The 14,077-nt window shown below is 40.4% G+C and overlaps 1 protein-coding gene across 1 annotated transcript; it reads left to right on the top strand.

The window, feature by feature from the left end:
• Positions 1-3,300: 3,300 nt before the first annotated feature.
• Positions 3,301-7,623, top strand: fam174c (family with sequence similarity 174 member C). The gene is made up of 3 exons (XM_030728416.1): positions 3,301-3,744; positions 5,468-5,590; positions 7,035-7,623. The coding sequence occupies exons 1-3, from the start codon at positions 3,479-3,481 to the stop codon at positions 7,036-7,038; spliced, it is 393 nt and encodes a 130-aa protein (XP_030584276.1). The 5' UTR covers positions 3,301-3,478; the 3' UTR covers positions 7,039-7,623.
• Positions 7,624-14,077: the final 6,454 nt, after the last annotated feature.

Here is a 14,077-nt window from a genome sequence, read left to right as displayed (position 1 = left end):
CTGCCACCCCGCACACCAATCACAGCTCTGCATGGGAGCCGAACCGCACTGCTATTGGAGCACCGGTCTCTCAGTCACCGAAGCTTCTGTCAGCAGCCTAAATACAGAAATAACCTAAATACATAAATGTACATTAGCGTGACATGTGGAGACTTTGATTCTGCGGGAATCAAACCACTCTCTCACACCTGCCTTGCGCCATAGAATCACAGTACAGAAGCAGGTTACTTCCTGTATTAAATGTCATCAATTTCGGATCAGTTCTTAATGAACAATCAATGGAAACATACTTGGAGCTTGAGTCATGGATGGTTTCATGTTATCATTAATATAGTTTTGTACTAAGGGTTTGTTATTGTTTTGAAGCTAACCTTTTCCTTTACCTTTTTAGATTCCAAGCACGCTAAAATACATCATATTCTCTAGAGCAACATCTTAGTAACTGAAGCAATACCTTTTAACCTGCATACGACTTTTATTTGAGCACTCCAGAGTTTACAGTCTGCAGGCAATATAAGCTAATTCTATGTGGAATAAAATGTAAAGGCAAAAAAAATCAGACACTTTAAAAAAAATGTATCATCACTCGGAATTCAGGGACTCAATAAAGACACGTATGAACATTGGAGATGAAACTGAGTGCATAACGTTAAATACGTCTTTAATCCGAAAAGTGAAGTCAGTGTGAAGCGCTTTAAACCTGCAGTCTCTCTAACGCCCACCAGAGGGCGCGTCTGCTTTAGTCAACAAGTTGTGATTGAACAGAAGTCCAAAGTGTATGGGGCTATTATAAAAGTGAACTATCCACAAAAAAGAGCCCAAGACTGATACTGATATTTGATGACTCAAAAATCTGAAATTCTGACATATTGGTGAATATTTTTTCTTTCATACACATGAAGCACAAACATATTTCCCCTAACATTTGTTATGTGAGTTTAATTTTCTTTTTGCTGTATCCCAGTCTGTTCTGATCAGCTGGTTGTTGTGTTTTTGTTGCCAATAGGGAAGTTGCAGAGTGCCCTCTGGTGGACAAACTATAAACCTGATACCGATAGATCGGCAAAAATCTTGTAATATTGGCCTGCCGATAAATCAGTCAGGCTCTAATTATAAATATACAAAATAATTCTAAGAAACTATTTGAGATATATCAGTAGGCCTACACTCAGCTTTTCTTTCTTTTTTTTTTTATCACCTTTAAGCTCATGTTTTTTATTACTATCCCCCCCCCACACACACACACCAAACAGGGCGGCAGGTGAGAGTGGATTTATTATCTTTGTGCGCTCAGGTAACGCGCCTCAGGCTGTGCCGGTAGGTAAACAGATGCTGAATTCAAACAGCATTAAAGGAAATAATTTTGGACTCTGGAGTTTATTGCAGCCGCCATCAGCCACAGAGACATTAACAGTAATAAAGTTAAAGTTAATTACTCCATCAGGCTTACTGAAAACAACCAGAGATGTATAAAGTACTGGAGTAGAGGAGTGGAGTAGAAGTACAAGTACTATATAAAAAAGTTGACTTGAGTAAAAGTTGAAGTGTTCTTTCAACACTATACTCAAGTGGAAGTACAGAAGTACTCAATTTTTTTGGTACTTAAGTATTGCAAGTAGAAGTATTTCAAAAATTGCTACTCAAGTACCGAAAGTACAAGTACAAGTAAAAGTACAAGTACTGTGTATATTAAAGAAAGGCAGTCAAAAGTTTGATTATCATTGTTTATATTATTTCAAACATTTGAAAGGCACAATGTATTTGGCTGAAGCTGGAGTACAATGATAAAAGGCCATACAAGTGTTTACAAAAAACCAAACACAAATAAAACATCTCAAAAGGCCAGAGGGGCAGTCCTCAGAGCAGCTAAAAGACAAACCTGGACATGGTGTTCCTGGGACGTCATCCATCTCGATATCGGACAGTAAGCTGACGCGTTTTGTCCTCAATACTTGCAAGCAACAGCGCAAAAGGCGGAGACGAAGCCTGCGTTTTTTTTATAGGCTTGATCGCTCAAATCGCCCAATGATGAGCCAGCTTCATAAACCGTGACAGCGCCATCTACCGCTCTGGCATTGATACTATGACTTGGGGATGATTAATAACGTTTTCATAATAGTAACGAGTAACGATTCAGCAGGTGAAAAATGTATCGGAGTAAAAGTATTAAATTAATCAAAAATATATAGTGGAGTAAAAGTGAAAGTAGGGGAAAAAATATGTACTCCAATAAAGTACAGATACTGCATTTTAGTACTTAAGTACAGTACTTAAGTAGTTCTACTTCGTTACTATACATTTCTGAAAACAACACAACATATAAAGCTGTAGCATATTGAATCTGAATGGATTTTCAGGCAAATTATCACTCACTGTAGTGCCATTTATTGTTCAATAAATCTGATGATTCTGGTGTGATTTGCATCTCTTTGCAGTCGCTTTGTTCGGTCTTTTGGGGATTTTGTACCCATTACGTTATTTTACATCTTTTTGTTGCTGGTTCTGTCTCTTTATGTTGTGTCTGAGTCCCTTTAAATCTGTCACTGATCCATTTGTCTCATTCTTACTGGTTCTTTTCGAGTCCCTTGTTTGTTTATTTGTTTGTTTGTTTTTTGTTTGTTTGTTTTTTTGAGATAAGATAAGATATACATTACTTTATTTATCCTAAAAGTTGGGAAATCAATGTGTTAAACATAACCTATAACAAAATAGCTCAGGTAAAGTATAAATGTGGAAAAAATAAAATAAAATATTGTAACGTTGTAAACACACTTCCACAGTCGGCGATGTTCACAACAAAGGTCGTCTTTATTAGCAGAAAAACGGCTGCTGTAGGCCACAGCCACGCCAACCACAACTACAACAACGGAACAGCAACACACACACACACACAGGCAAGCTCTCGGTCTTTTCTCTCTCTCCATGCTGCCTTCACGAACCTCCCGAACAGTCCGAAATCCCACAACATCAACACGCTCTCTAACTAAGAGAATCGCTACAATATGATAAAACAAATATTTAAACAGGGTAAAATCTACATAAAGGAAATTAGCAAAAGCAAGAGTTACTGAGACTTTGTAATGCAAGAGTCACGTGTTTATTTCTGAAGATGGAGGAGCCACTCTTCGGTTCAGCTTCCATTTTCACATTTGTATAGATTTTTATAAGTGTCGGACTTCTACAGTATATTATGTGGTGCAGCGTGAGCCCTGCACCTCCTCCTGCAGGTGTCCGCTTTACGGTGATTGACCGCTCAGCGTTAACGTGCAGTCCTGCGAGTCAGTTTGAGGGAGTCTTTTTCATGACGTCGATCGTAGCTGGACGTAAACTTCCGTGTTGGGATTTTGTTGTCAACACGGCAGCGGCGGATTCCAGCTAATGCTACGTGTATCTGGAAACTCCCGACTCTGCTCCGGAACCGATTTGAAAGTCGGTACATTTTCCCTCACCTTTACTTTTGAGTGTTTTCAGATGTAAAATGACTTTCTGTCGAAGTCTTTCAGCGCTTCTTGTACCGGTATGCTGGGTCGTCTTGTCCGTGGCGGAGGACTTGAACGCCGTCAGAAGCACCGCAGCTCCCAGACCCACCGTGACGAACTCCAGCAGGGTGAAGTCCACAAACAGCAGCGGGAAGGGTCCGTCGAGTGACTTCAGCGTGGACAGCTCGATGATCCAGAGGACCCTTTACGTCCTCGTTGGCATCACAATTATCGGCGTTCTCTACTTCCTCATCCGAGCTGTGCGGTGAGAACTACTAAATTTAAGAACAACACCACTGGTGCTTACAGGTGGACACTACGCAGTCACAGTTCAGGCCTAAAATGTCCAAATAATTAGTATTATTTACAGGCCGAACTGAAGAGTGGATCTGCCAGCTTTAGAAAATAACTTGACGGGACTTGCGTAACTTGTGAGAAGCGGAGAAACTTTTAAACAGTGGATTTATGAATGGAGGCTGCTCTGTTTCTCTACACATGGGGCCTGGCAGATTATAAGCTGCTGTACATTTAATGTTAGCTTTTTGATTTAGGTTGGATTCGCGGGGTAAACAGTTGTAGACGTATGAGATAAATTATTAGAGGTATCCAACAGTGAGAATAGAGTAACAGACATAACGCAAAAGTGCTTACATAAATCTAACAACTTAAAACTTCCTCTTGTATTAGCGATTTTATATGTATTGTAAATGATTATTCATGCCCTACGGTAAAGTTTTAAAAGCCACTCTTTAGTTCAGCATGCACCTCATACTGCAAACTCCCACCTAATTTCCTGTTAGTGTAACCATGTTTGACTGTCTCAGGCAGTACTCGGTCTCTGCCATTTCATTTGAGGCTCAGGCCAGTGAGAAATACTGCCTTTACTTTAAAGGCAACACCAATGATGCTTACAGTCAGACTCAAGGTTCAAATGTCAAAATAAGCACAAATATTTACACATCAATTAGAAGCCAAAGTGGAGAGAAGCTCCAGCAGCTTCAGGAAATCACATGATGAACACTTTAACAACTTGTGAGAAGTGGAGAAACTTAAAAACTTAAAAATCTAACCTATTTGGCACAGTTGTAGAAGCATGTGACTGTATAAGGTCAAGTATAAGATAAATCCAAAAGTAACAGTCGAGTAACTGACATAATGCAAAATGTCATCCATAAATCTAACAATTTAAAACTTTATGCATGTGGTAATTTATGCCTTGCTGTAATATTTTAGCGGCCACTCTTAAGTTTGCATGCAAACAAGTCACTTCCTAAGTCCTGCCATCCTCTCTTGCAACCTTTAGTTTGTCAGTAATTATGAGTCAGTTGGACATGTTGTGTGGTAGCTACGCAGTACATCTCTACTTCATAACTAACACTTTGTGCTGTGCTGCAAAAATAACTGTAGTCCTAAAAAATTAACTGTCACACATGAGGACAGATTTCATGAGAGAGGTGCTTTCCTGAGCTGAAGATGCTGCACAGTGTGACATAAACTTTTAGGTGTCGCTGAATTCGGTCTACACTTCATCAGCCCAAAGGTTTTGTGACACGGTGACAGTCTTCGGTCTTTCCCGTCATTTAGAGCCGCCGCGTTGTTAATGTGCAATCACAGGTTTGGTTCCCACCAAGAATCATTGTGAATTCAGCTATATTAACCCATCTCTCATATTACACCTGTGCAGAGTGTGAGTCATGTGTTTGTCTGAAGTTGTTGGACTCACTGTGCGGTTCAGCAGGTAACACTTAACGCTAATCCTTGTCTACCAGTGTCTCAGTGTGTTTTCACCATCAGTTAACCTTGTTTATGAGTCGCCTAACATCCCGGTATTGTTACTGTGCCTCTTCATTAAAAATGTCACACCCCTACCACTCCAAACGCCATTCATAAATATCATCATTTAGCCGTGTTGTATATTACAGCTAGCTGTTTGGAGCACAGCACGGTTAAGTTAATAGTAACTGTCTGTTTTGTGATGATGTCGGCAGGCTGAAGAAACCTGCTCACAGGAAGAAGTACGGCCTGTTGTCCAACTACGATGATGCTGTGGAGATGGAGGCAGTGGAGAGCGACGAGGATGACACGGTGTACGAAGCTCGAAGCCTCCGCAGGTCAGAGGTCAACGGGTCAATGGCAGTAGCACTGAATTAAAGCCAGAACCTGAATCTTAGGCTGAGGCCAGTTTAAAAACAAAATCCAATAAACAGGCATCACCAAAATCATGTGATATAATTTCATGAAATATGTTGGAAAATATTAGACAAGAAACACTATTTAAACCAGTAAAAAAAAACCAATCAGAAAAAAGTCAGTAAAATAAAATTAGTAAAAGTCATAAATACTATATTTGTAATATTAATCTGTCATAAATATATAACCCGTCACAAGAAAATCTTGAAATGTGTAGAATATAACGAGTAAAAAATATACCAGAAAAATTGTTGTTTAAAGAGATCAGTAACATTTCTGAACAAAATCTGTTTATATGTTGAAACATATTTGAAGAAGTGGCAGAAAATCTGGAAAACATATTAGCGAACATCTGTAACAGTCATAGATGGTATAAAATACAGAATTTCACTACACTGAAAAAAGTATTCATCTGCCTTCAAACACACACATGAACTTGAGTAACATCCATCATTAATCCAGAGAGTTTAATATGATGTGGGCCCACCCTCTGCAGCTATAACAGCTTCAGCTCTTCTGGGAAGGCTTTCCACAGGTTTAGGAGTGTTTGTGGGAATTTTTTGACATTTCTTCCTGAAGCACATCTGTGAGGTCAGACACTGACGTTGGAGAGAAGGCCTGGCTCACAGTCTCTGCTCTAATTCATCCCAAAGGTGTTCTATCAGGCTGAGGTCAGGACTCTGTGCAAGTTCTTCCACACCAAACTGGCTCATCCATGTCTTTATGGAGCTGCTTTGTACACTGGTGTGCAGTCATGTTGGAACAGGAAGGGGCCATCCCCAAACTGTTCCCACAAAGTTGGGAACATGAAATTATCCCAAATGTCTTGGTATGCTGAAGCATTAAGAGTTCCTTTCACTGGAACTAAGGGGCCGAGCCCAACTCCTGAAAAACACCCCCACACCATAATCCCCCCTCCACCAAACTTTACACTTGGCACAATGCAGTCATATAAGTACTGCTGTACTGGCCACCACCAAACCCAGATTTTTTCCATCAGATTGTCATTTGGAGAAGTGTGATTCAGTCACTCCAGAGAACACGTCTCCTCTGCTCTAGAGTCCAGCGGGGGTGTCCTTTACACCTCCTGAGAGCGACCCATTCTTTCACTAATGCTTGTAGAAGCAGTCTGCATGCAGAAGTGTGCAAAATGTGTGCAAACGAGTGAAATACAATGAAATATTTTTCAAAAATGTTTAAGGTATGTGGAAAATACTAATATTAAATAAGAAAGTAGGATCTGATTAGGCATAAAGACCTGAATTGTTCCTTTAACTGAGCTGCTGTCAGTCTGAACTTTGCTGTTCCTGATGGAAGTTTTGATTTTTGATTGATCTGATTGGCGTTCTCTGTGTCTCTGTTCAGATGAGTCCTGGTCTTTGTCCTCTGACGGATCGGCTCGTATTGATTACAGATCGAGAGAGAACAAGAGTGGGAGAACTGACCAACGACTGCTGGAGGAAGGGGAGGAAAAAAAGACCAAACAGTCATTGTAGAAAAATGCCAAATCTCTGAGCTGCTCAAGGAAGATGAGCAGGATAATCAGTTTTTTTAAATGTGGTGTGAGATAACAAACCTGCAGACATGACAGATCTGTGGATCCTTCATGAGACCAAAAGTTCCTTCTCTGTTCGTTATTCTTATTAATATTATTTCAGTGTTTTTCTAAGAGATTGTTTGTTGTATTTTTCCACTCTGAGATTTTCTGCTCTGACTACGTGCTTTATACTACTGCAGTCTGACGGCAGGCGGCGGCAGCAAGCAGTGTGAAATGCTGCAGTTGATCAGGATTCGTTATCCTGACAGACTCTCAGCCTGCGCTGAAACAAAGTGTTACGAAACTTTTGATCAGACTAAAAGGGTGAAAGTGAAGCTTTTTGTATAACTCTTTGATTCCTGATGATTTGTTTTCTCTGTGGACGAGGTTCACACTTCTTAACACAAACATTAAAATCTGATTTTTGAATATTGCTATCTGTTTTTGTTCTTTGAACACTTTAAATATTTATTGGCTACTTTATTGTGTTGTTAAGAAAACTGAGGGAATGCGCTCAAGAGCGAGATAATTTTTTTTTTTTTTTAAATGTTTCTCATTGTCATTTCAGGTCATGTGATTAGATTTCTGATCAGAATAAAGCCTCATATCGTAACTGCCCAAGTCACACCTTGGCCAAATTGAGATATCTGCCTAAATGAATCTACAGTGTTACCAAAGTAGAGTTAGGCAGATATCAATGTTAAAAATGTAGCTGAAAAATCAAGTGTGTGGAAAAAAACCCCCATCTGTTTGAAAAGATGAGTAAAAACTAAATATTTATGAAATACTTTAAAAAACTTAATATATAAGTAAAATATCTGTAGGTAAAATCTTTGAAAAAAATCTTTCTGGATAAAATAAATATAAAAAAATGAAATGTCTGAAAGTAGCTCTTACATCTTAAATTAAATGCAGGAGTCTGAGTGTTTGAAAGCAGCTGCTGACTCTGTGTAATAGGTTTTTAATCATTAATGTTATTGATCCAAATCCGGCCAGTTACAGCTCAGCACTGAGGGCTGAAGCTTGCTGTAAAGCTGTAGTAGCAGGACCTCTCCAGAAGATGTCGCCAGTGTTACTGTTTCAAATGAAATAGGCTTTGTCTTAAAGTACCTTAAATATGGATTCTAGCTAACTGAACCTATAAATACTGTTTATTTATTGTGTATATTGTTGTTTTTTTGCTTTCTCTTTGTAGTAATACAAAATGATCTATTATAGTATCCACTAGATTATATTTCAAATATTGTAATACAGTAGAGAAAGTCACTGTCAGGTTTCCTGAAGAGCAAACATATATTTATATTTAAAATATCAGAGAAATATTGATAACATGAGAAGAATATTAATGAATGTCTAAAAAAATATTTGTAAAATATCTGAGAGAATACTAAAATATTTGAAAAGATAAAAAATATTGATAAAATATGAGATTATTAACAACATTAGTAAAGGTGCCAAAACTCCCTCTATAATATTTGAAAAAATGTTTTAAATACACAATAAAAAGGGTAATAAAAATACTATACAAAATGTTGAAAAAGACCATCCCCACAGTCATGCATGGAGGTGGAAACATTATGAGGACTGTTTTTCTGTTGAGGGTGGAGGACAATTTCATTACACTGAGGGGCCATTGGATAGGACCATGTGCTTTCCCTCAGCCAGAACACTGAAGATGGTTCATGGATGGTGGCAATGACCCAAAACGTACCACCAAGGCAACAAAGGAGTGCCTAAAGAAGACGCACATTAAGGTCATGGAGAGGTCTATCCAGTCTCCAGATCTCAATCCTATAGAAAACCTGTGGGCAGGGGCGTGGTGGCCATTGGGAGGTTTCCCGAACGGCCGGTCATTTCTAGGCCGGACCGGCCAGTGATCAGAATTTTTGTTTTTACCCAATTAAGCACAGCAGCGCTCACTGCAGCTCTCGCAGTCACAGGTGCAGACAGTGATGGTCGGTCGCGAACGTTTCGGCTCTAAGAGCTGGCTCTTCACTGAGAGCTGTTTTCATCAGGAGGGGCTACAAACACAACAGCCCAGCCAGCACACCATAGGAGAGGTGAAGGGCGAGACACCAGCTAAGGGGGCTGGGGGCAAACCCCCCCATTTGCTGCTCAGCTTTCACTGTCAGTGGCTCCACTCTGCATCCTGCTGCAGCTTAAAAATATATAATATATAACAAATTATTATTATCTGTTTATTATCTGTTTGGTAGATTTGTTTGCAGTGTTTTGTTCATTTATTTTTATGTTAAATTAAAAAGTAAAAGTTTGATTAAAATAATAAATAAAAGTAAGAATGCCTGCTTTCGTAATAGAGCAAATACATAAAATCAAGCAAGTAAAAGGCTTCCCATACAGGGAACACTGAATGCAAAAGGATTTATCTTACAAAACATTCATAGTTGCTAAGTTAAGCTAAAATATATGAGGCTGCAGACACACAGTTGTTTTAATGCTGCTGAAAAAACAGTGTTTTTATACTGCAAATAAAGTTCTCTTATTTTAAAATTATGGTTTGTCCTTTGTACGATTGGATAAAATGCCTCTCCAAACCAAGCCCCCGGGCTGAATTTCAACCCCAGCCCACCCCTGCCTGTGGGTGAAGCTTCGAGTTCTCCAAGGGGATGGCCCCTTCCTGTTCCAGCATGACTGCCCACCAGTGCACAAAGCAGCTCCATAAAGACATGGATGAGCCAGTTTGGTGTGGAAGAACTTGACTGGCCTGCACAGAGTCCTGACCTCAGCCTGATAGAACACCTTTGGGATGGATTAGAGCGGAGACTCTGAGCCAGGCCTTCTCTCCAACGTCAGTGTCTGACCTCACAGATGTGCTTCTGGAAGAATGGTCAGAAATTCCCATAAACACTCCTAAACCTGTGGAAAGCCTTCCCAGAAGAGTTGAAGATGTTACAGCTGCAGAGGGTGGGCCGACATCATATTAAACCCTCTGGATTAAGAATGGATGTTACTCAAGTTCATATATGGGTGAAGGCAGACGAGTGAATACTTATTTATATAAGTAAGAAACTGAATTCATATTTTTATGCCCCAGTTTCAGCACACAGACTGGACTTCCCTGAGTCAGAAATTAATCAAGCTTAAAATTCAACTACACCAACTATTTTTTTTCTGTTCAGGAAAGGGTTACAAGAAATAACTGTAATTTGGCACCTAAATAAAAAATAATAATGGGCTTTACTATTTTTTCTGCCTTTTTTTTGTAAAACAATAAATGGGAAAATTCATAGATGACAACAATAATTATATTTTCACATTAAAGCCCTGGCACATACCACTATAGAAACATAAAAATTAAATTAATGCACTTCGATGAATAAACAAATTGACCAGAACAAATTACACACAAATCCTCACACACATACAGAAATTCATTTTTTATTTGTCAGCTGAAAGAATTTTCTCTCCTTGTTTTTCCACCTGTTGCTGTTTGTTAGTAAACATATTAAACACGTCTAATTCAGAGGTAATAAAACAGGAAGCTCCTGTGTGACTGTCAGTGGCGACTTTTCCCACATTACGGCCTGTCAGGATCACAGATAGCAGTGTGACTGCTGATATGAGGGTTACGAGGTCACGTTCTGGTGGCTGAACTGCCACTGTAACCAGCTAATGATGAGTGGGCGTGGTGCCGAAGACTGATAAACATCTCAGCCAATCAGATGGCCCCAGGAGAGTCGACAATAACAACCGCACAACTCAACAGGTCCCAGAGGAGCAGAGGGGCGTGTTTCAATTAGAGAAAGTCGAGTGTGTGTGTGTGTGTGTGTGTGTGTGTGTGTGTGTGTGTGTGTGTGTGTGTGTGTGTGTGTGTGTGTGAGATGCTGGCTCATCCTTGTTTCCCACCTTAGTCTCTCTGTTTTCACGCAGTTTATCTGATCAGGTGTCAATAAATCCACTGAAGATCGTCACTAATTTGAACTAAATCAACCTGCAGCTATTGTTCACCTGTTAGAAATATTGCTGCACCTCCAGTTTCCAGCAGACATTGTAGCAGTTGGAAACATGACATCAGTAGATACTTAGATGTAATATTGTTAGATGTAATATTGTTTTTCTGTGCATCGAGAGGCAGTCTCGGGGCCAGCTCAAAGCTGGATCAAAGGTTTTTAAGAGGGCAGAGCAAAGAGCTCTAAAACCCTTTTTAGGTTGATAATAGTCAACACACTATAAAAAGACCAATATAGCAGGTTTCAGTTAGCATGTTATATGTTAAAGTTCATGAAGGGACAATTAGAAAGAGGATGGAACAAGTATGGCTTGTTTGGAAAGGTTGCAATGAGAAAGCCTCTTGGCAGCATCTAAACAAACCACAATACTAATGGAACAGTGTCCTTCCGATGGACGAGACCAAAGTGGAGATGTTTAGCTATAATGCAAAGGGCCAAGTTTTGGTGAAAAGCAAATACAGCATATCAGCACAAACTCCTTAAACCAACTGTCAAGCTGGGTGGTTTAGGAGTGATGATTTGGGTTTGTTTTGGGTTTGTTTTGCTTTTTGCTGTTCTTCTTCCAAAGAACAGCAAAAAGCAGAATAATAATTTGGCATGTTATATGAACCTTCTGAGTAAGAAGGCATTTTTATGTCTATTTACATGTGAGCTGTTTAGCTTAAAATTGCAGAGTACACCAGGTACTTGGTTTAGATCAAGGTTGGATCAGAATCCCAACACACACACTGGGTTTACCGAGTGCAGCTAATTTGGTCCTTACACGAGTAAGACTAAGGTTTTCATATCGGCCCAAACAAAGACTGAAACAAACCAGAGTCCGACTGAAGTGGACAAAAAGTGCAGGTCTGAATGATTCAGAGAACTCTTAATTATTCTCTGCTGTGACTCCACTCCAAAGGAGGTGATGCAGTCCATCCTTGAGAGCTGTGCTCTACCCTCTGGAGAAGGATTCATCCTGGAGCAGATTAATGACCTCAGAGCTATGAAAGGGGGCTTTCCTCCACAGCCACCTGACCTTCACCCTGCTGGATATTCAGGAGAAAGCCAAACAGAGACGGTGGTGGGAACTCAGGATGAGCCTGTATCTCTCTGACACACACACACACAAACACACACACACACACACACACACACACACACACACACACACACACACACACACACACACACACACACACACACACACACAAACTCTCTCTAATTGAAACACGCCCCTCTGCTCCTCTGAGTCGTGCTGTTGTTCTTGCCGTCTCCCACAGGGCCATCTCATTGGGTGAGATGTTTATCAGTCATCTCCTCAACTCATCATGTGCTTGTTACAGTGACAGTCTACTCCGCCCCATCACCCACCCCCACCCCTCCACAGAGAGCTCAGGTGTTTTGCTGTGTTGGAGCAGTACCAACGCTGCAACAAAGTCTGACAAATTAATTTTGTGAATTTGGCATTTTAACCTAATTTAGGAAAAATGTAATCACAGTAACATCATATTTTACAGTACAACAAACAACGGAAGCACGAGGCTTAATGCACTTTAAAAGTATTGTTTACAAACAACAAACAGAAGATGATGTTCAGCTCTAAATATGCTGCAGAATGGAGGTCTTTAAATATTTAAATGAATCGCGCAACGTGATTTACTAAAGTTTGTGGAGTGCAGTTTAGTGCAAATTGTGCTAAACTAACGCAGTTAGTGACAGTTGTTTCTGGGGGTGTTCATGTATTTGGAATGAGAGGGGGGGGTGTTATCAGATCAAGCACACAATTGGCATATTGGGCGGATGATTCAGAGCTGTGAGCGCAGCGACAAAACTCTCAAACTTGTGCTCGTTCCTCTTATTGAATGTTTATCCCCTTCACAGTTGTGTACATCACTTTCTATAGTTATATATGTTGTACTGTAATATTCATATTATGACATCTCATACCTAAAAAGATTGCGCAGGCAGAAGGGGAACTTTTTTCCACCAAAATTCCTGAATCGTGACCAAAGGGGTTATAGCCAAGCCCCACTAATTTCTGTGTTTCTGGGGGGGGTGGGGAAGCGATGCGCTCCTCTCCCTTCACAAGTATATGAATTTGAGTAACATCCTATTCTTAATCCAGAGGGTTTAATATGATGTCAGCCCACCCTTTGCAGATATAACAGCTTCAACTCTTCTGGGAAGGCTTTCCACAGGTTTAGGAGTGTTTATGGGAATTTTTGACCATTCTTCCAGAAGCACATCTGAAGGCCTGGCTCACAGTCTCCACTCTAATTCATCCCAAAGGTGTTCTATCAGGTTTAGGTCAGGACTCTGTGCAGGCCAGTCAAGTCACTCCAGAGAACACCGCTCCACTGCTCCAGAGTCCAGTGGCGGCATGCTTCACATTGTGCTTGGTGATGTAAGGCTTGCATGCAGCTGCTCGGCCATGGAAACCCATTCCATAAAGCTCTCTACACACTGTTCTTGAGCTGAAGGCCACATGAAGTTTGGACGTCTATAGAGATCGACTCTGTAGAAAGTTGGGGACCTCTGTGCACTATAACCCTCAGCATCTGCGGACCCCACTTTTACATGGCCTACCACTTTGCAGCTGAGTTGCTGTCATTCTCAATCACTTCTATTTTGTTATAATCCCACAAACAGCTGACTGTGGAATATTTAGTAGTGAGGCAATTTCATGACTGGACTTGTTGCACAGGTATCATCCTATCACGGTACCATGCTGGAATTCACTGAGCTCCTGAGAGCGACCCATTCTTCCACTAATGTTTGCAGAAGCAGTCTGCATGCCTAGGTTCATGGTTTATACACCTGCGGCCATGGAAGTGACTGGAACACCTGAACTCAATGATTTAGATGGCTGAGTGTTAGCATAGAATGTATGGGAGCATCTCACAGACACACCTGAGCAT

This window comes from Archocentrus centrarchus, chromosome 4, assembly GCF_007364275.1.
Source record: "Archocentrus centrarchus isolate MPI-CPG fArcCen1 chromosome 4, fArcCen1, whole genome shotgun sequence".
In the NCBI taxonomy this organism is placed as follows: domain Eukaryota; kingdom Metazoa; phylum Chordata; class Actinopteri; order Cichliformes; family Cichlidae; genus Archocentrus; species Archocentrus centrarchus.
The sequence above is the reverse complement of the archived record's forward strand: the minus strand, read 5'-3'. Positions and strand labels throughout refer to the sequence as shown.

Excerpts from the sequence above, each read along its gene's own strand:
- fam174c (XM_030728416.1), top strand. The coding sequence starts at position 3,479 with ATGACTTTCTGTCGAAGTCTTTCAGCGCTTCTTGTACCGGTATGCTGG. Across the intron at positions 3,745-5,467 it reads TTCCTCATCCGAGCTGTGCG|GCTGAAGAAACCTGCTCACA; the intron begins GTGAGAACTACT and ends TGATGTCGGCAG.